The 21,093-nt window shown below is 39.8% G+C and overlaps 1 protein-coding gene across 1 annotated transcript in view; it reads right to left on the bottom strand.

The window, feature by feature from the left end:
- Positions 1 to 21,093, bottom strand: part of LOC111869550 (von Willebrand factor A domain-containing protein 8) — a gene marked incomplete at its 3' end in the record, with an annotated part of 294,700 nt that overhangs the window by 109,483 nt on the left and 164,124 nt on the right. Inside the window, 1 exon segment of the mRNA XM_033753471.1 lies at positions 4,513 to 4,671. Within this exon segment, the coding sequence (XP_033609362.1) occupies positions 4,513 to 4,671 (159 nt within the window).

Raw genomic sequence — 21,093 nt, 5'->3', positions numbered from 1 at the left:
TAAAGTTAGGCTTTCATTGGGTATTCTATGTGGCTGGGGGTGGACCTCTTGCGTCTTATCGCTGTGTATTTACTCATATGACCATCTCCAGTGGCCTAGTTAGCGGAGCGTCTTGCATACGGTATTACGCATGAATGCTGATTATCGCATTCTTAACCTCATTGCGTGTCCATGTGTTGTCATCTTTGCTCTTTCACTGCAAAACACTTTTCGCAAGTCTCCAGGCACCTAGGTAATGACTTAAATTTTCAATCCCAAAATTTGGTCTTCAACACTACTAATGCTAACCTACTTCCACTTCCACTTCCCCTGCTGCCACCACCGCCACTACTACTACTATTACTACGAGTACTACTACTGTTGCTGTCACTACTGCTATTACTTTTCCTCTTACTACCTTTCTATTTACATATTTTTACTGCCTTATGACTTCAGCTTAAACTTGTCTTGTTAACTTTAGCCTCCATTTACAACTTCATTTTTAAAAGATATTTTCCATTCTTTTTTAAGCGTTTCATTTATAAAATGTGCAATTTTAAATTTACTATATATTTGTAGTTTATATATCACTCTAGACTTGTATTTGGGATGTGATTCAGTGGCATCTCTGACAGAACACAAATTATCCTGACTGGTTTTCATGGTTTTCTTCTGTCCTTTCAGGCAAATTCTGGGAATAAGCTCCATTAACACACCACCATTTCCTTCCAAATTGTTTCCAACTTGTCAGGTATCCTAACAAATGATGCTATACAGTGTAGATCAGGACTGGGAAAGACTTCAAGCATTGCCTCCCAGAGACTGGAAACAAATTTTGGGATGGGTGTCAATGCACGAGAAATAAGTAATATCTTTTCATTTATAAATTATATGTGCTCAGAATATTAAATCCTGAATACTGTCACTTCATGCCAATTGCTGGAAACATTTTATTCCTGCCATGCCGCACTAGTCAAATCATGTTTAAGGTTAGCAGCTGGCAATTACATATCAAATTTCACAATATTTTTCATTTATCTTTCCATTAAACATGTGTTTCCATGTGTTTCATACAGTTTTACATTACGAATCTCATTTTGGAAGTAAGTTTGCATTTCTAAAATTTCACATTAGTAAAATTTTATATTATGTATAAGCTGATCTGAATTCTGAAACAGAAATTATTATTTGACCTTCAAGTTACTCTTAACCTATGAAATCCATATTTCATAGAGTTGTAGTATTTATAGCTGACGGTCCTCCGACGCGGAGTACAAGTATTGGTAGTAGCGGGGAGAGCTCCAGCATGCAGCCAAGTGTGGCGGGGAATGCAGTACATGCGTTCTCAAAAGGAAATAACTTCTTACCTCATTGTGTTGCACAGTGTTGGTGGTTTAGTCTCGATGGTGTTCACACATCTGATGTTAAGTTTTAAGTGCCGAATGGCAGACTATTATGCACTATACAATATTATATATATTTCACTGTTATATACATGAAGAGTTTATTTATATATTACACAGGTCTATTCTAAAGGGGCAACACCAGCAATGTCCGCATAGATATCATCTCTACATGCCTGTCCTTCCTCGTCAGCACCAGATGAATCGGAGCTATCATCAGAACTGTCTTCACTAACACCACCAACATGGAAGACGAACTCTCATCCTGCGTCCAAAAGGCCTTCCCGTGCCATTAATTGTTGCTCAATGTTCCTTACATGTTGGCACCTACGTTGCCATTCTTCTGTCTTCTGCAGTTATGGAAGCCAATTTTTGCTCTGCCAGTTTAATGACATCATCCATCTTAAATGTGGTACTGTTTTGAGCAACCCAATTTTTTTACGGTGGCCCACATTAACTCAATTGGGTTGAGTTCTGGGTGATACGGAGGGAGTCTGAAAAATCAGTGTTATCGAAGGTAATAGGTAGAAGGTAATATTTTAGCCAGGATATCATAAAATCTCTTCCTGAATTTGAGTTAGGGGCTCTGTTTAGTTGTACATTATGGTAGGGAGCATTATCAATGACAAGGACTGAATTTGGGGGAAGGTTAGGAATAAGTCGCTCCTTTAACCATTTTTCATAATTAGTCTAGTTCATGTCACTGTGGTAGTCTCCTGTTTTTGGTGGGATCTGAAGCGGACATAGGCATTAGGGATGAAACCTTGCACTCCCCCTGCATGGATAACAATGAGCCATTGGCCTTTGGACACAGGGGAAAATAATCCCAGAATGGATCCGTCACTCCATGCATATGGGGTGGTGTGTGATGAATGAATATAGGATTGATCCATGTTGATGACTTCGCAGCCCTCTTCCATATATTCTTTAATTTGCCCCAAATACTGAAGATGTTTGGCTCTGATATTATATCATTCCACAAGTACCTGCCAATTATTTTTTGTTTTCTTCCAGTGGAACCCCAGTCTCAAAATAATTTTCTTTAATGTGGAGATGCATCCCTGAAAATCTAACATTTTCTTCAACTTTTCGTGAACCTTTTCAGGGTATGTCTCCGTTTTCTGACTATGTAGAAGTTATTAATTGTTCTTCGCACCACAGACTCGTTAAAGTCGTCCAAAGTGGCTAGTGGAGATTTCCTAGGTCTTTCTTCATGGGGTGTCGAAAAGGAAGTGGAAGCCCCAGATTCTATATTTTTTGTTTCTCTTATTATTCTTCTGACACTACTTTCCGATACACCTGTTGACTTTGCTACTTCCACTCCTATGTTCTTTACTGTAATTGTTGGCCCAGCCTCTTTCATATACTTACTCGTACATACATAACTAACGATTTCTCTTCATTGTGAATGCAACACTTTTCCACTGAATTTACTTCGTATAGGTGGCATGTTTAAGGAAACAGAAAAATGTACAAATATAAATACAGTAAATAGGGAATAATACCCTCAAATATGACTCCAAGAGTCAACACTTTTTAACTTGACTGTACAATGAAGAATGCTCTTGAGACGTCTGCTCGCACTGAATGCAGACGAATGACTAATCACAACACCCCTCAACTGTCACTAATGGACCTGCCCATTCACTGCGCAGCTTTTCCTGGACTGTCACTTCTAAATACTAGAACTTTATATTCTAATTACTTACTACAAACATTGCCAGTATATTAAAATAAATAAAACCATAAGTGACCCATACAGTTCTGGACAATTTTAATGCAGCATCTGCCACATAAAAGTCTGTCCAGCCCTGGTTTTGATCAGTGGTTCCAAAACTTTCTGACATGATACTCCTCATTCGGTTTCCACCAAAGCCTCATGTTCCCTCATTTTTGATTGAAATAAATATAAATAACCCTTTGCATTCATATTCTTGTTCACGATCAACTAATTATTATTTACCCGTGTTCTGGTGTATTTTGCAATCCTGAAAGATACACACAGGAATATTACTCACTATTTTAATGATTTATTTCTGCTAATTTAGTCTCTACATTGTTTGAGGATAATTTACAACCTGCTATTTAATACCACAGCATTAGCTGGGTTGAAACTCCACTCTACAGATTGGGCCCCATGTCTTACACGCATGCATGTGAACAAGCTCGCACACATATACGCGTACGCATGCACGCGCACGCGCATACACATGGACATTTACTTCTTGGGTCCCTTCAAGTCTGTCCTAATCTACCATCTAAAAACTGAAAAAATAATTTTTTGTAGGGGGTTCTCAATAATTTTAGGTAAAAAATATATGACAATGTATTAATCCTCAATAAATAACGTCTGAAATAAAAATACTGTCAATGCAACTAATAGTGTAGTAACAAATAACAGATAATTAAATACTGTTTAGAGAAATTTGATATCTGAAAACAGGGAGATTAAATGCTGCTGCATGGGCACCCTACAAAAACTGTGAGTTCCTTTCTTTTTAAAAAACGAAAAAGCTGCACAGTGTTCTTATTTGGAAATGAATAATGTTGTCAGATGTTAAAAATACATTTTTTTTAAATTTTAAATTAACCTAGATTAAACATTTTAACTGGTGCTTAAGGATAAGATGATTAAATGTAAGTCAAAAAGAATTTATATTTCGCAGTTATGGCATGAAAAAGTGATTTGTTCTTGTGGCCTCAGGCCTGGAACTTCATGTCCCCCTTAAAGGGTTAGCGCCCCCCCCCCCAAGTTTGGGAACCACTGGTCTGTATACTGACATTGCCATAAAATATACCACGCACAAAGAGAAGATATCTGATTATACACCTGAACAAGTAATCTGTAAGTCCACCTCTTCTACACTTATTCAGTGTCAGAATCTAAATTCTACAATAAACAAGAACAACACTCTCCAATGAAAGGCAGCATCTAAGAATTAATTCAGAGATTCTTTATGCTTCTATGATGCAAGAAAGGAGTAATGATGACTCAAGTGCTGAACATTACCAAATTTATCACTATTTCATCGCAATTCTAAAATTGCTGTGAACTAACAAAATCACAAAGGGTCGTTAATAACAGGTGGCAATTATAATGGATAAGAAACAAACTTTCAATACCACTAACCATCAATTTTACAGCCGCTGGTAAACTATCAACAGGAAAATCTGGCAGCCCAAGGAGGGATGCCTCTGGAGAAAGTAAAGAATAGCAGCATGACAATAACTGCGACATTTGTGCTGGATCCACATTTGGTGCAGAGTGTTGTAGTAGTTCCAGTTGCTCCTGAAACCAAGAACAGATATGTAAGTTTTTTACACTTTGCAATACCATGTAATTCAAACTTTACTAATGATGAGACAAGGAAAGTCCATCCATACACATTTTGAGGTATTAATGTCAGTGGAAGTTCAGTTTATCATCTTCTGGGTTGTGCCACCATGGGATCTTGTAGGTAGACACCAACATTTTAGAGGAATACTCTGGCTCCATCCTCAGGGTCAAACTAACCAGTAACCACTGTGAGGAGACAACTTTATGAAAGAGTCATCAGTCAGAAATCTGCCATATCTAGAGAGCGAAGCTACTCAACTCCTTCAACACTTAAGATCGAAGCAGCATGTTCCTCAAAAAGGTTGGTGTCCACATACATGGTGTCACATCCTATAAGGCCACAATCTGTAGGACAATTCGGTTTCCACTGTGAACAACTCACGTATGTACGTCGGCCAGAACTGAATGGTTAATGAATTCTAAACAATTTTAATCTATTTCAACCTATTTTAGCCAATTTCAATCTATTTTAATCAATTCTTAATTATTTTAACCAATTTTAACCAATTTCATTCTATTTTAACCAATTTTAGTATATTTAACCAATTCTAACCAATTTTAAGAAATTTCAAACTATTTTAATCAATTTTAACCGATTTAACTGACTGGTTCATATCTTCAAAGTGAGGAAACAATTTCATACATGTTTTTTTTTCACATAATACACAATAAAAAGTTGAATGGGGAAATTATTGAAATAAACAGATTATTTTATGGCAATTCCTTTAATACTGGGTTGAAAAGTACAATTTACTCATTCAGTCATGAAGCAGATCTCTTCTTGAGAAGCTACCAATTGTGCAGTTACTTAAGAACTTCACAAAATTTTATGGAACTAGAAGGTTCATTACTGTGTTCACAAGAGCCTTCCACTGGTCCCTATCCTCAGCCAAACCAATCCAATCCATCCCATCCCATAATATCTCTCTGATATCCATCTTAATATTGCTATGCCTTGTTCTTCCCAGTGGTCTCCTTTCTTCCGGCTTCCCCACCAATATCCTATATGCAGTCTTGCTCTTCCCCATTCAAGCTATATGCCCTGCCCATCTCATTCCCCTAACTTGATCGTTCTAATTGTATTTCGAGCAGAGTACAAATTATGAAGCTCCTCATTATGCAACCTCCTGTCACTTCATCTCTCTTCAATCCAAATATTCTCCTCAGCATCCTGTTCTCAAACACTCTCAGTCTATGTACCTCCCTTAAAGCCACAGACGAAGTTTCACACCCATACAGAACTAAAGGCAAAATTATATAAATACAAACCACTCCGTCCAATGTGACATATAAGTTTTTACTACGTTAAAACTTATCTCCCTTACATGTTTCGGTCCTTACAGGCCATCTTCAGGGGGAATATCATTACTAGGGACCAGATTTTTATGCCCTAATAATCTCTTAAATATGTATGCATTTATGCATGAAAACTTCCGAAATATGCACTAAAATATGCACATAAAAATTTATACCAAACATTAAAATCGATTTTACATTATTTTAAGACCAACAAATCAATATTTAAGTTCATTTTATGTAATCACTAAATGATTCACTTGCAATAAAAAGCTATACTCAAATACAAACAAAGCCAACATATTTCATTATAAATTAAAAAAGCAATAGTACTCGCATTAAGCTCTCCGAACTTTCAACTTCTCTTTTGTTGCAGTTCACAATTAATAAATGTTTTAGATTTTCCATAGTCACCTCCAATTGTCTCGTAAGATGCCCTCATAGCAGGAAAAACTTCTTTCCACCTCACAGGAACTTAGGGACGCATGTACAAAAGCCACTATTTGCTCCACTGTTAGTGATTTGTTACTTGGCAGTTCAGTACGTTTATCGGCTAAAATTTCTTCAATTTCACAAATTTGTTCATATCCTGGATTTTTTTTAAAGAATGCTGTGTACATTTTCCTTTACTACTTCATCAACTCTTCCACGAACCAAATTCAATTTGGAAACAGTGGTTTTGAACACACTTAACGACTGATACAGAGCAGTATTGCTATTGGTCACTTCCAGTGAGGAAATGGCGGATGTCAGATGAGAGAAGTGAGCAGATATATAGGAAAGATTAATTTCTAGTTCTGCGTTTTTAGTACATCTTGGGCAATTTGAATTGATGCTGCACTTTTGGGATCAAATTTATTCACAACATTCCTGTTTCTAAATGTTTGGTATAATAACTCGCTACACACAGACACGTGTTCCAGCGCATTAAAATTGGTTCTGGTGGAAGTGGAACGCTCGGTGCTACTGCTTTAAAGGCTTCTTTTCTGTATGGCGCTTTAACAAATACCTTCTTCGCAGAAGACACCAACTTGTCAACAAGCGGAAAATTTGCAGGAATTGTTTCTGCAACACGGTGCAACCCATGGGCAAGGCAAGTCAAATGTGTCATATTTGGAAATATAACTTTATGAGCAATATCGGCTTTCATCATATAACTTGCGGCATCAGTCACAAAGGGCAATACACGCTCATACTGAATGCCATTCGGCCATAGTAAATTCATGGAATTGATAAGAAATTCGGAAACTGCGGAGCTATTTGTGGTTTCAAATTGCTCTACCGCAAGAAGATATGGGGTAGATTGTTCATTCTTATTAAGGGATCCAACTATACAATTTGCAATAAACCGTCCCTCACAATCTTGTGTTTTGTCAATTGATACACACACAAAATCGTCTTGAATCTTATCTCTAATGGTTTAAATTGTAAGATCGTAACACTGCTTCACGTAATTTTTGCGCACAGTAGATTCATTCGGCACTTCGCACTGTGTATACTTCTCTATGAAGTTTCTCAGAGTAGGACTGGTTAGTTTCCACAGCGGAATATCTGCCGCTAAAAAGGCTTCACATAAATCAAAGTAAAACTGTAAAAAAAACTATTATTAGAAAATTCACTAAGCAATTTTTGAACAGGAGCACTTTTTGTGGATTTAATTTTAATATTCTCTTTGTGCATATTAGTGCTCAAATGCTGAAGCACTTGAAAGCGTTGTTTACAACCAACTGTTTTCTCACATGCTCGGCAATAAAGAATTTCGTTATCCGTACTTATTATCTCTCCTTTGAACTCCTGCTGATACATCTGTAATTTAGTTTTCTGACTTACTTTCACTTTCGGAATGACCACAGAAAGCTAAACAAACTTAACTACAGACTAGTCACCACTAATGTGAATAGCCGCGTACACTGTCTTCGCTCGCTTGGAAGCCGGGAATGTGGGTTCGAATCCCACTCAGGGCACGGATGTTTGTGTGCGTTTTTCTGTGTTTGTGTACAGGTAGAGGCCTTGCAATGAGCTGATCACCCGCCAAAGGAATCCTACCGTATGTCTATGATCTGGAAAAACCGAAGTGAACGGAGAAGTTCATGGAGGTAGGTCTAGGCCCGCTGGGGCTGTAGTGCCAAGGCGGGGGGGGGGAAAAGAAAAAAAATGTGAATGGCCCCCAGCTTCAAATGAAGAAGCGTAACGAACCTCATGGAGACTTCAGAAATAAGTAAGTGAAGTCCCTTATCAGTTGAATAGTATTATGTTGATAGAGGCTACATGTGAACGCTTCTGACTAATATATCTCCACGGCCACTTTGATGGCATGCAGATGTGGCAAGTTACGACTAGAGCGATTGGGGAAGTCCCATCTGGGTACTGCATCAGAAACATGAATCATGACAAAATGTTGAGTCAAATGTGCAACATATTTTAATACAGAAAAGAAAAATGTTATAGACACGACCATGATTGAAAATTTGAACACAAAAATTAAAAAATATATATTGTCGCGTATTGGGCGTATGACGCGACAAATAACTTCACGCCGTATTTTAAAGAGCGAATTTTATTTCACATTCGCACTTACAATCACACAATTGACAGTTTTAGAACTACTGCTATCTGCAGTATCACAAATACTACACTTTAAATGCCACGCTGCAACTGACTGGTTGCTGGCTAACTCAGAACTAACTCGGAGGTAGCTCGAGGACTCACTCGGAGGTAGCTCCAGGACTAACTGTGAATAGCCTTCGCTGCTCCTCATGTAGCCTCGATCGGACAATACAGAAAATGGCCACGTAATATGCACCCTTGTTGCCTGGCGCTGTGTTGTTAGCAACGCTAGCGGTAGTAACCGCTGTTACTACCGTCGTCTCTCGCAATCCTGTTTACCCGCGGTACCCTTGGTGACGTCATCGCTGTTGACTCGCGTTGCCTAGCGACCAGGATGCTAGGACTCGGCTAACATCGGCTCGCTTCGGCTTCGCTCGGCGCATCACGGCTGGCGGGGGTGGGGGAGGGGCGTCATCCATAGCTCAGCATGTCACAATATGATAAACATTTTAAAAGGAAATATGCAGTATAAATAGAGATCTTCGAAAATATGATGCTTATTCATAAAACAGGCAAAATATGCATTTATATGCACCATCAAACCATTTCCAAAATTTAAGAAATGAAATAATGCATGCATATATCCGAACGAGCATACTTTCTAGTGGCAAGAAAGAAATATGCTTTTGCATTAAAATCTGGTCCCTAATCATTACAAACTGGAAACTACCATCACAATAGGTGTTTTGATTTAAAATACATACACTTACATCCTATAATGCACAGTACGCATAAAGTCAAACGTTTCAAAATCACAGCAGCTTCCTGGTGTTGTTAAGTGTTTAAAAGAGTGAAAGCAATGCAGCAAGCCACAAACAAACCCTGGATGACATCAAGAACATCCTCATCAAGTTAGACAGGTGGCACAAACTCTGCCCCATACAAGAAGGAAGATAGGAGTACGGACACGAACCTACGTGGTTTAAAAAAATTTTATCTATTGACAATAAAGGTTTTTTAAATAACATCTAGAAACTTTGAAAAACTTTACAACACCAGGAAGCTGCTGTGATTGTGAAACGTTCGACTTTATGCGTACTGTGCATTATATGATATAAGTTTATGTATTTTAATCAAAACACCTATTGTGATGGTAGTTTCCAGTTTGTAATGATGTTCCCTCTGAAGACGACCCGTAAGGACCAAAACATGCAAGGGAGATAAGATTTAACGTAGTAAAACTTATATGTCACATTGGACGGAGTGGTTTGTATTTATAATTGTTAGTGTGATGGACCAGAATTAAACAAAGCAAAATTATAGTTTTATATATTTTTTATCTTTATATAGCCGACAAGAAGACAAAAGGTATTGGACTGAGTGGTAGCAAGCATTACCCGAGTTCAATCTCCTCTTAATTTCACCCTGAATCAGGTTTCAATCTGTTATAGTTGTTCCCAAATACCTAAACTGTGCCACATTTTCAAACCATGTTACCCATCTTTATGTCATGATTTTGGCTTGCATTTTGGTGACAAGATAGCAACATATATTTAGCTTTCTTTGTCTTCAGTTCTAGACCAACTTTCTTACTAACATCAATTAAAATTTGTGTGTTTCTCTTTATGGTATGTAGATTATCACCCAGTAGATTCACATCATCCGCACAGCTGATGTGTCCCGTTTAATTTCAGTCCCACCTGATTGCCCTGGGCCTTGATAATGGTATATTCTGAAGCAAAGTTGAAAAGCAGTAGCGATAAAGCATCTCCTTGTTTTAGACCATTCTGAATAGGAAATTTATCAGACATATGTTTACCTACACAGACTTTACTATACGTTTCATTTAAACACATTTTAATCAACCTAACTAGATTCATGGGTATCACAAACTCTATCAGAATATTGTACAATACTTCACTCCTAACTGAATCATAGGCTTTCTTGAAGTCTATGAATAGCTGATGTACTGTCTCATTGTACTCCCCATTTGTTTTCCAATATCTGATGAATGCACCGATCTGATCTGTTGTCGATATTGAGGTCGGAAGGAGAATTCGAAAGAACATCAATATCAAGGGATCACTTCATTCCTACGAGAGGCGACCGTGCCGAAATTAGGAAACCCATTGATAACTTTAGATTGGAAGGTGGTTTTCATCGACCACAGCCCCTACAGCTATGACCAGCACAAAGAGCTGAGGTCAAGAAACCAAATGACAATCTGAGGCCGGAAGGAAAATTCGAAGGGACCCCTAGTTCAAGGGATGACTACATTCCCAAGAAAGGGGACCCTTACGAAACTAAAAGACCCACTGATAATCTTCGCCTTGAAGGGCTGTTTCAAGTAACTTCAAGTTCAAAAGATGAATACCAATTTAATAGCTGTGACAGGGCCGAACTTAAACGACCACAAGATAACCTCAGACCGGAAGGAAAGTTTGAGGGAATTTCACAGACTAAGGACGATTTCAAACCCATACGTCTTGATCGTCTTCTTATTAGGAATCCAAGAGACATCGGAGACAATTTGAAGGAACGCCCATATACAGAAACGGTTTGCAACCCACAAGAGCTTTCCATGAAGAAATCAGGAATCTTAATAACTATTTGACACCTGAGGGAGAATTCGAGGGACCTGTTCCCCAGTAGTACTGCCCCGTTGATTGAGCCGATATAGGCACACAGACAACCCTCAATTGGAGGGCCACTGTGATTGACCCCCCTCCCATTGGGATACAAAGGGAGAAAGAATAAAGTCAAGAATCCGAGAGATAATTTGAGGCACAATGGAGAATTTGAAGGAACACATATATCGATTCATCCCTACATTCCCACGAAAGGGGGCCCTGTGCACATTAAGATGTCTGTTCATAACCTTCTTCTAGAACGCCAGTGCGAAGGAACTAGAAGATCAAGAGCTGATTGTCAACCTACTAGATGTGATAGGGCTTATATTGAGACCAGAAAATAACCTCAGACTGGAAGGAGAGTCTCAGGTAACCTCACGGACTAGGGACGATTTCAAACCAACACGTGATCCTGCGGGTATCACTAAAATGTAGTGTGTTTTGAGTGTCACGCTACAAATAAGTTCACGCCGTTCTTTGATATAGCGAGTTTATTCTGTTCGCTTGCCTTACACACACTTTACAATCATTTGCACTTGCAGTGTTACAATCACTGCTTACAATATTCCGGCCTACACTGGACTCTCTGGTGGCGGATGTTCCAAGGCTGACTTCTAAGATGGCTCGATCCGAGACTGAAGACTTCTCGTCGAAGCTGGGCTTTTATAACCTTGGCCGCTGCTAGGCAAATGAATCCTCTGTTATAGCAGTGGAAACGTTGCTTTGTCGGTTCCGCGTTTCCTATGCAATGACCCATTGTTATTGCGCTGTCTCTGTGGGAACGCTTCGCGTATTCGTCGTAACCATGGAGATTCGATGTTCTCTGCACAACGGCTCACTGTTGGGGTTACAGTGCCGCTATTGTTACTTCCTATGTAACGGTCTATTCTAGTGTTTCCATAGAAGCGACTCTTCTGGATTCCAGACACATTACAATATGTTATGTCGAAACCCACACTGATGATCCCCAATAATTTCATCTATGTATGGACTTAACCTTGAGAAAAGCATATTTGATAAAAGTTTGTATGAAGTTGATAACAGTGATCATCATCATCAGTAATCTGTCAAGACGACAGGAACACAGTCTCTTCCAAAAAAATTCCTCCACTTAATGCGATCTAGAGCTTTCTCCTTCAAATGACAGTATCCTCTTCTGTCCCCAAGGTCATCCAGTGTCTTCTTACGTCTTCTTCCTCGTCTTCTTGTCACTTCTATCCGCCCCTCTATCTTTCCTTCGATAACTTCATTTAGAAGGCAGTTTCTGCGTAAAACATGAACAATCCAATTAGCCTTCCGTTTTCTTATTTCATGTAGGATATTCCTCTGCTCACTGACTCTAATTAACACTTCTTCATTTCTCACATAATCGGTCCAACTGATCTTCTCCATCCTTCTCCAACACCACATTTCGAAACTTTCCAGATGTTTCTGATCTACTGCCCTAAGTATCCATGTTTGAGCCCCATACAGAGCTATGCTCCAAATGTAGCATTTCACTAGTTTCTTCCTCAAATTTAAGTCCAATTTGCTGGTAAAAAGATTCTTCTTCTTGCTAAATGCAGCTTTTGCCATGGCAATCCTGGATTTAATTTCACAAGTACACCTTCCATCATCTGTTAACAAGCTACCCAAATATTTAAAACATTTCACATTCTCCAGTTGTTTTTGGTCTATCTTTATTGTGACTGGGGTTGGTTGTCTCGAAATTTTCATTACTTTTGTTTTCTCCACATTCATTTCCATGCCATAGCACCTTCCAATTTCAATTAGTCTATCAATCATGCCCTGTAGCACAGTTTCTTCCTTAGCCATTAACACAAGGTCATCTGCATATTTCACAGTTTGAATAATTTGCCCTCCTACTTTGAAGTCACCGAGCCCATCCAGAGCTTCCTTGGTAAGGCATTCGCTGTACAAGTTGAACAGAATTGGTGATAAACAGCATCCTTGTCGAACTCCTCTTCCAATCTGCACACTTCCTGTCTCCCCCCTGTCCAGTCGTACTCTAACTTTCTGATCCATGTACAATTTGCTAATCAATCTTCTTTCATGCCAATCGATACCTGTTTCTTTCAGGATCTGCATTAATTTGGTCCAGTTTACCCGGTCAAATGCCTTCTGCCAGTCTATGAAGCAAACACACAGTTCTTCATCTATCTCCAAAGTTCGTTCCGCTATAATTCTCATCATCCCAATTGCATCCCTGGTTCCTTTTCCTCTTCTAAATCCAAACTGATCTTCTCCAAGTACATCCTCTATTTTCCTTTCAATTCTTCTTTTAAGTATCTTTGCTATTATCTTTGCTGTATGTGCAATAAGACTTATTGTGCGATGGTCGCTGCATTTTGTAGCTTTTGTCTTTTTCTTTAAGGCAATCATTGTAACTTCTGTAAAGTCCTTGGGCCACTCTCCACTTTCATATATGGTGTTCATTAGTTTTGTCAGTGTTTTCAAACCACCTTCTCCCAGTAACTTGAGCACATCTCCAGGTACATCATCATCTCCTGTAGCCTTTCCCTTCCTCATTTCCTTGATAGCTTTTTCCACCTCACTTTGTAAAATATATGGTCCTTTCTCGTCTGTATCTACTTCTTCTTCCGGTTCAACTTCTAAGGTTTCTGGCCGATTAGGTCGATCATATAGTTCTGAAATATAATTTTCCCAAATTTTCAGCACTTGCCTCTGATCTACTATTCTATTCCCCTGGGAGTCTTCGATGCCAACATTTTGAATCCCATGATTCTCTTTCCATCCTAGTTCTTTTGTCTTCATGTACATCAAATCATAACGGCCTGTTCTTTGAAATTCCATAATCTCATTACATATCTTCTCAAGATATTCCTTTTTGGCCCTGTCCGTGGCTCTTTTCAATTCATTCCTCAGTCTCCTGTATTTCCTCCTGCCTTCTTCATTGTTGACATTCTTCCATTTCCTTCGCTCCTCCATTTTACTCATCATCTCCTGTGTAACCCATGGTTTTCTTGCTATCTTCTCAACTTTACCTACCAAATCACTGATAGTATCTAACATGCATTCTTTTATATCGTTCCACTGCGCTTCAGCATTTCCGCTTTCACCTTCAATTGCACCGAGTTTCTCTTCTAGAGTCTCTTGCACGCTTTGTCTTTGAGCATATAACTTCTCCAAATCCCATCTGGGTCTGCGCTTTCGAAATCTTATAATTTTCTTCAACCTGGTTTGGAACTTGGCAACCAGTAAGTTGTGGTCAGAGTCAATATCTGCCCCAGGAAGCGTCTTCACATCCTTCACACTGTTTCTGAATCGATGTTTCACCAGAATGTAGTCCAGCTGATGCCTTCTCTTTGGCTTCTTGAACCCAGTGTTGGTGACAATGAGTCCATTTCTTTCACAAAAGTCAATAAGCATTTGACCCCTGTGATTCCGTCTTCCTAGTTCATGTGATCCAACAATATTCTGATATGGTTCATCTCCAACAATGCTATTCCAGTCTCCCAATATGATGCTGTTTGTGTCTCCTCTTCCATCTTCCTGAAGAATTTCTTCAATTGTGTCATACGCTTTTTCCACTTCATCATCTTCATACTCTGATGTTGGCATGTACACTTACATAATCAGTATATCTACTGGTTCCACCTTTAAATTCAGAGGAATAATTCTGTCAATACAAGCAATCTTCTTAACAACACTCCTCACTACACTTTTGTGCACCACTATTGCCACACCTCTTTCAGCCCGTTCACCTCCAGAATAATACACCGTTTAATCACCACTTCTTATTTCGCCTTTTCCTTTCCATCACTCTTCGCTGACACCTAGAACAGACACCTCATTCTTCTCCATTTCCATTTTCAAATTCTCCAATTTGCCTGCTTGATTCAAGGTCCTTACATTCCATGTTCCAATCTTGTAGCCATGATGTTTCTTCTGATCTTCGCAATTTTTCTTGTTGTAACGCCTGCATGACATTTCCTCTAGAAACACTGCCCCCCGGAGATCCGAATGGGGGAGTAGTTTACCTCTGGATTTTTTTGCCTCCAGAGGAAACATCTCACACACATGGTATCTCTGTTTTTGGAAAGAGACTATCCAGGAAAAGTGATAATGTGGTAGTTTTTCCATTTGCTTTCCACATCGCAGTACAGCAGCCGTTCAAACCACTCTGGTCACGCCTGCTGCTATACGAACTTGAACCATCTCGAGCATCATTTGCTCTGTGCTTCAAGTCGCTACTGATGACGCTGCTTCCGGCATCAGTTTTTGGTGTCTCTCTTCGTCTGATGCCTACCCTTTGACCTGTCCAGCAAGGGAGGCCCTGCCAGTAGCTACGCTACCGCTGGTATAGCTCTCAGGGTCCTTGGCATACTCAAACCCCCTCACCACGATAAGGTGGAGACACCAACGATATCCCACGATAATTACTACAGTCAATTTTATCACCCTTCTTGTGAAGTGGTAAAATAATAGACTCCTTCCACTGATCAGGACATTGTTCCTTATTTGAAATAAACTAATTAGCATATGGATCTTAGAATGTAATACACGTATTTCACTTCAACCTCAAAAGTGCTAGGTCAGGTACTAAGGGTTCAGATGTATGTATTTCTATCTGTCTAATATCTCTGACCCTATGTACATTCAATAACTGAGAGAAGTAGTTCTTCCACCTAATCAAAATGTTGTGGGAATCTGCAAGCAGATCACCATTCTCATCTTCACTCAGATATTTCCAGGTTGGTAATCCCTCTTAAGTCATTTATTCTTCCATACAGGTCTCTAATGTTCTTGTTCTTACTGTTAGGGTTGAAAACTATTGCTAAATTAACTGCCATAAATAATCTCTTATCTCTGTATGCATCTAAATGCAATGACCACACAGGTTGGTCTAGCAGTAATGCTCCAGACTTGAATTCAGTTGGTGACCAGCTCAAATCCTGGTCAGGGTTCTGGCCATAATTAATGAAGGGTTTCATGGTCTTCCTTAGTTCCACCAGGTGTCTGCTAGAATAGTACCTCAATTAGGCTATGACCACTGCCTTCCAAATCATTTCCATTTCCCAGTTCATCAGTCATCCCATGAATCCGCGCTATACAGTCTCGATGCTGAAAGCAATGTTAAAGAACCTACAAAAAAAATTTATGCAACTGCCACGACCACTCATATCAAAATCGGAGACAGAGCAAAAACAGTCATGCTACTGTGAGATGACGCCTGAAAGCCAGAATAATCCATTTTTAGACAACGGCTCCAATAACATATGTTTCATGGAGATGCGGATTCGTGGGGACAGACTTGGTACAGAACGCACTTTCAATGTCAACGGAATCAACAAAAGTTTCCAAGGATACGCGCAAGCAACAAACATTTTCCATGAATACGAGCTAGACTATAAAAGTGGGAGTGCAGAGAAGACTGATTCAGTCGTAGTTCAGTTGTAAGGGAGTAGCGACTCGTGATTCATCCTTTCGTATAAGACTTTAGAAGGCAGTTTAATAGCTGAGTGTTGTGCTGTGCAGTGTTAACCTGCGGACAATGGAAGCTGAAAAAGTGACCGATTCTTAATTAGAACCAAGTCAGGCACAGGAGAAGAGAAGACAATCATAGTCCAGGAAGCAATGGAGCAAGTCTTAAGCAGTCATCAGTGCGAATAAATCCAATCACACGATCTAGAACCCTTTATTATCAGTCATGCCAGCCCCTCATACGTGACAGAATTATTCCAGCATCTCTCTAACGGAAGATCAAGTGTCTTTAAACTTTCTTTATTGCTAGTGGGGTGGGACTAAGTCCCTTGTACTGCGGCAATTTCTGGACTATTGTACCAGCCCCAGATGATAGGTGAGGGTGATTGTGGAGCAATTGGTTGAATGAAGATTGGCAGGGGAAACTGAAGTACTCGGAGAAAACCTGCCCCAGCGCCACTTTGTCCACCACAAATTCCACTTCACCAGACCCGGTATCGAACTCGGGCCGCCGCGGTGGGGAGCCAGCGACTAACCGCTTGAGCTATGGTGCGGCCGCCTTTAAACTTACAAGCGTATTTTAAACAAACATTAAGAACCGAGAATTCGAACAAAAAGTTTCATGAAATATAACTGAATCATTCTGGATGATTCTGAAATATTCAGGGCCGGTATCCCTCGATATGCGAAAGCAATTCGTCCCATTAAAACCGTTCGTAGGTTGAAAATCCATAAATAAAAAATTATATTCCCCTTACTTTACATGTAAAAGTCGCTGACTCGTTCAAGAGTACCTGAAAAGTCCCACGTTATATAAACGTTTGTTTTAATAGTAAATAAATATTAAAATAAAGGCACCATTACTTGTTTATGAAATTATTGTTGCGAATACAGCTCTGTCATTTTATTCATGTTTATTTTCTCGTAGCTGATGCAATGAAACAATGCGATTCGTTGCTATACAAACGAAGCCTCTGAATCGCAAGTTCTCGTGGCTAGAAAACAAACGTAGACGACTCGTCGGCGTGGGAGCAGCGCATGTACAGACTACAAAGTTCTTCTAGCTAGAAGTTGCACAGCATTTACAACAAAAGCACAGCACTACTATTACACAGAAAAACAACCGAATCAAACATTTATTGTAAGTAACCACCTCTCCACGTGTTGCGTATGTATTTCTTCACTTTCGCCAAAAAAGAAAATATCTCATGAGTGTATGTTGTATAAAAATGAAGCTCCCTAAGTGGATAATAGGTACAAATTAATACTCTTCGCTGTGGCGAAAATTCATAAATCTTGCGTTAGTAAAACGAGAAATACCTGTACCTGCTCACTATTACGAATATACACCGTGTTCAAAGCGCAGACTGGCTGGACATTGATTTTACCGTCGGCAACTTTCCGCGAAAGCGATGTGTCACTTGCCGATAAAACTGCCTGCGAACGTTCGGAACCAGTAGCACACATTGTTTACTTCTTTCGTTAATTATTAATCAAATATATAGTAATTAATATTGTACTCACCATCACAGAAGATGTTCAAAATGTCTGCCCTCTAATGTGAGACATGACTGAATTCTTTTAAACAGATTTCGGGAAACTTGTTGCAATTCACATTGCTGAATGATGTAAATTGCTTCACGAATATTCTGTTTTAGAGCCTCCAGGTCATGTGGATTGTTGACATACACAATACTTTTTGGTTTTCCCCACAAATAAAAATCACTGGGTTTTAGATCTGGGGATCTAGGCCGTCAAAAACCCCTGCTAATAATACTATCGTACATATTTAATCCTCCAAACACACCGCGTAATGCTCCGCTAGTTTCCTTAGCTGTGTGTGGAGTCTTGCATAAAATAACAATCATTCTTCTGCAGGTGCCAAAATTAACGAAAAATTGATTGAGCATTTCATTAATGTATCGTTCAGCATCAAGAATTCCTTAATAAAATGTCGGTCCAATGACATGGTTTGCGCTAATCGCACAACATACGTCTATCTTTGGTTGTAAAGGGGAAGTTGAATTAGCGCATAAGGATTTTCGGTACTCCAGTGCCTGTTGTCTTGTGAGTTAACATATCCCGAGAGATTAAAATTAGCCTCATGTGTGAAAAATATCAGCTTAGGATCAAGAAATCCGTCATGCACATGGTTGACAAACCAATTACAAAACCTCACTCTTTTGTTTATAATACATAGGTTTAATTTCAGGAACAATAGAAATTTTATACGGACGAATATGCAACAGTTCAGTTGCTCTCCACGCAATGCCTACAGAAACACCACTTTATTGTGTTAATCGCCAGAAAGATTTTCGAAGAGAATTTTCTAATCGATGACCGATGTCATCAAGTTTTCCTCAGTTAAAATACGCTTTTATTTTTAACGGCTGTCAATTAAAATGCCGTGGGTTATAACTTTCTTGACTAATTTGGAAATTGTATCTCCAAATGTACATGTTGTTTCGGGAAATATACGGCGAAATTTTCTCCTGCATGATATGTATGAGTTTGTTTTCACATAACAATCTAAATGAAAACTCTTTGTTCTAAATTGTATCTCACACGAGCCATAAAGACACAGAACAGAGCAATATACAAAGGTTCTGTAACACCTGATGGCGCAGCACTGACTCACCGATATCACCGCATGAATGACCTTCAGTTTTCCGGCGGATTCTAGAGTGTCTGCCGACAGGAAGTTCTGAGGAGCTACCTGGACGTCTAATAAGCCTGCATAATGAACACCCGGTATTTTACACTTTGTAAGGGACCGCCTAAAACAAACGTATAATCGAGGAAAGTATAAAACCAGGGAAATACGAATGTTACAGTATAAAGTAAACTGTGATTTTCTATCATAACTTTGAAAAATCGTTTAAAGTATACATTTTTGAACACTTCCAATATAAATGCTTATTCTTCGTTCATTTTACAATGCTTTGTCAACTGCTGCGTTTATGTAACATCGGTAAGATGAGATGGTGATTGTAGCTAGTGAATTGAAAAGATGTGGAAGGAAGCGGTTTGGCCTATTTCAAAGAACTGTCACAGAATTTGCCTGGAATGACTAGCAAATATGTACGAGGGCTGGAACTTTAATAGTGGCAACACTGTTGTAGAGACGCCATGCAACGGAACCAAATAATGTCGCTTATACCACATGTTAGTTACATACCTAGATTACCTCAGAGCAAATGGACTCTCCCTTCCCACATCACGCGCATGCGCAGTGACGAGAAGAACACAGCCTCGTATCAGCTGGCAGTCTAATGAAGTGCTGTCATGATGTTTTCAAAACAGAAACAACGGAGTTGGATAAAGATTGAATGTGCCAGCGGCTGTACAGCACGACAGTGTCATCAAGGTCTTCAAGAGGCTTGCGGGGAATCTGCATTGCCTTACAGAACAATGACAAGTTGGGTAAAAGCCTTCAACGAGGGACCCCAAAATGTGGCACACGTGCGTCGGCCAGGTCGTCCTAGTGTCAGTGAAGAACTGTATGCTCTTTCCGCCTGACTGGAGAGTGATCGAAGCCATACGATTCGTGAGCTGGTCCGAGAGACTAGATTAGCACATACGACTGTGCTTCACATTCTGATGGAACGCCTGGACATGAGAAAAATTGCATCACGATGGGTTACGCATGATTTGACGAAAATGCAGAAATGGCTATGATACGACGCTGCTCGTAACCACTTGGAGCTCTATGAGCGCGAAGGAGATTTCTTACGCCGTATCATTACGCTGGAAGAGACAGTGGCCAAATCGTACGAGCCACAAATGAAACGCCAATCGAACGAATGGCNCACCACGAAAATCAAAAGTTCGACAGAACCCCAGCAATGTGAAAGTTATGTTGATTCTCGTGTACGACTGTGATGGTGTTATCCTAACGCATACCGTCCCCCAACAGAAGACAGTCAATGCGCAGTATTACTGTTCATTTTTGGAACACAACCTGCGACCAGATTTGAGAAAGATACGGCGACACTTTCTGCAGAACCCACCCATCATTTTTCAGGACAATGCTCGGCCGCATGCAGCGCAAGCTGTGGCTGATTTGTTCGATTGATGGGGATGGTAAGTGTTATGCCCCAAAATTCGAGATAGTAGAAGAAGCCACGGCCCAAAAATGTTCGCGCCTAGCGAACAGTGTTGCACAGTTATTGCCGCAACTTGTAAACATCAGTAATGGCAAGTAGGTTAGGAATCTGCTTGCCCAGCAAGGCTGTGTCCTCACAGCGCCAGAAGTTTGCCTCACTCGGGCACTGGAGGATCGGAAGAGATTGCTTACGCAGCGATCAGACGCAAGGGGGTCTGCCCACATCCCGATAAGACCCAATGAAAACCTAACTTTAGGAAATTAGAACACAAGGGAGGAGCTATCTACCCCCTTGTCGTCCACGCTGAATCAGCGAATTAAAACTATAAATGAGGGAAATTCAAGAGACTT

Source organism: Cryptotermes secundus, unplaced genomic scaffold (genome assembly GCF_002891405.2).
Source record: "Cryptotermes secundus unplaced genomic scaffold, Csec_1.0 scaffold220, whole genome shotgun sequence".
Lineage (NCBI taxonomy): Eukaryota > Metazoa > Arthropoda > Insecta > Blattodea > Kalotermitidae > Cryptotermes > Cryptotermes secundus.
This window is presented reverse-complemented; position numbering and strand designations above follow the sequence as displayed.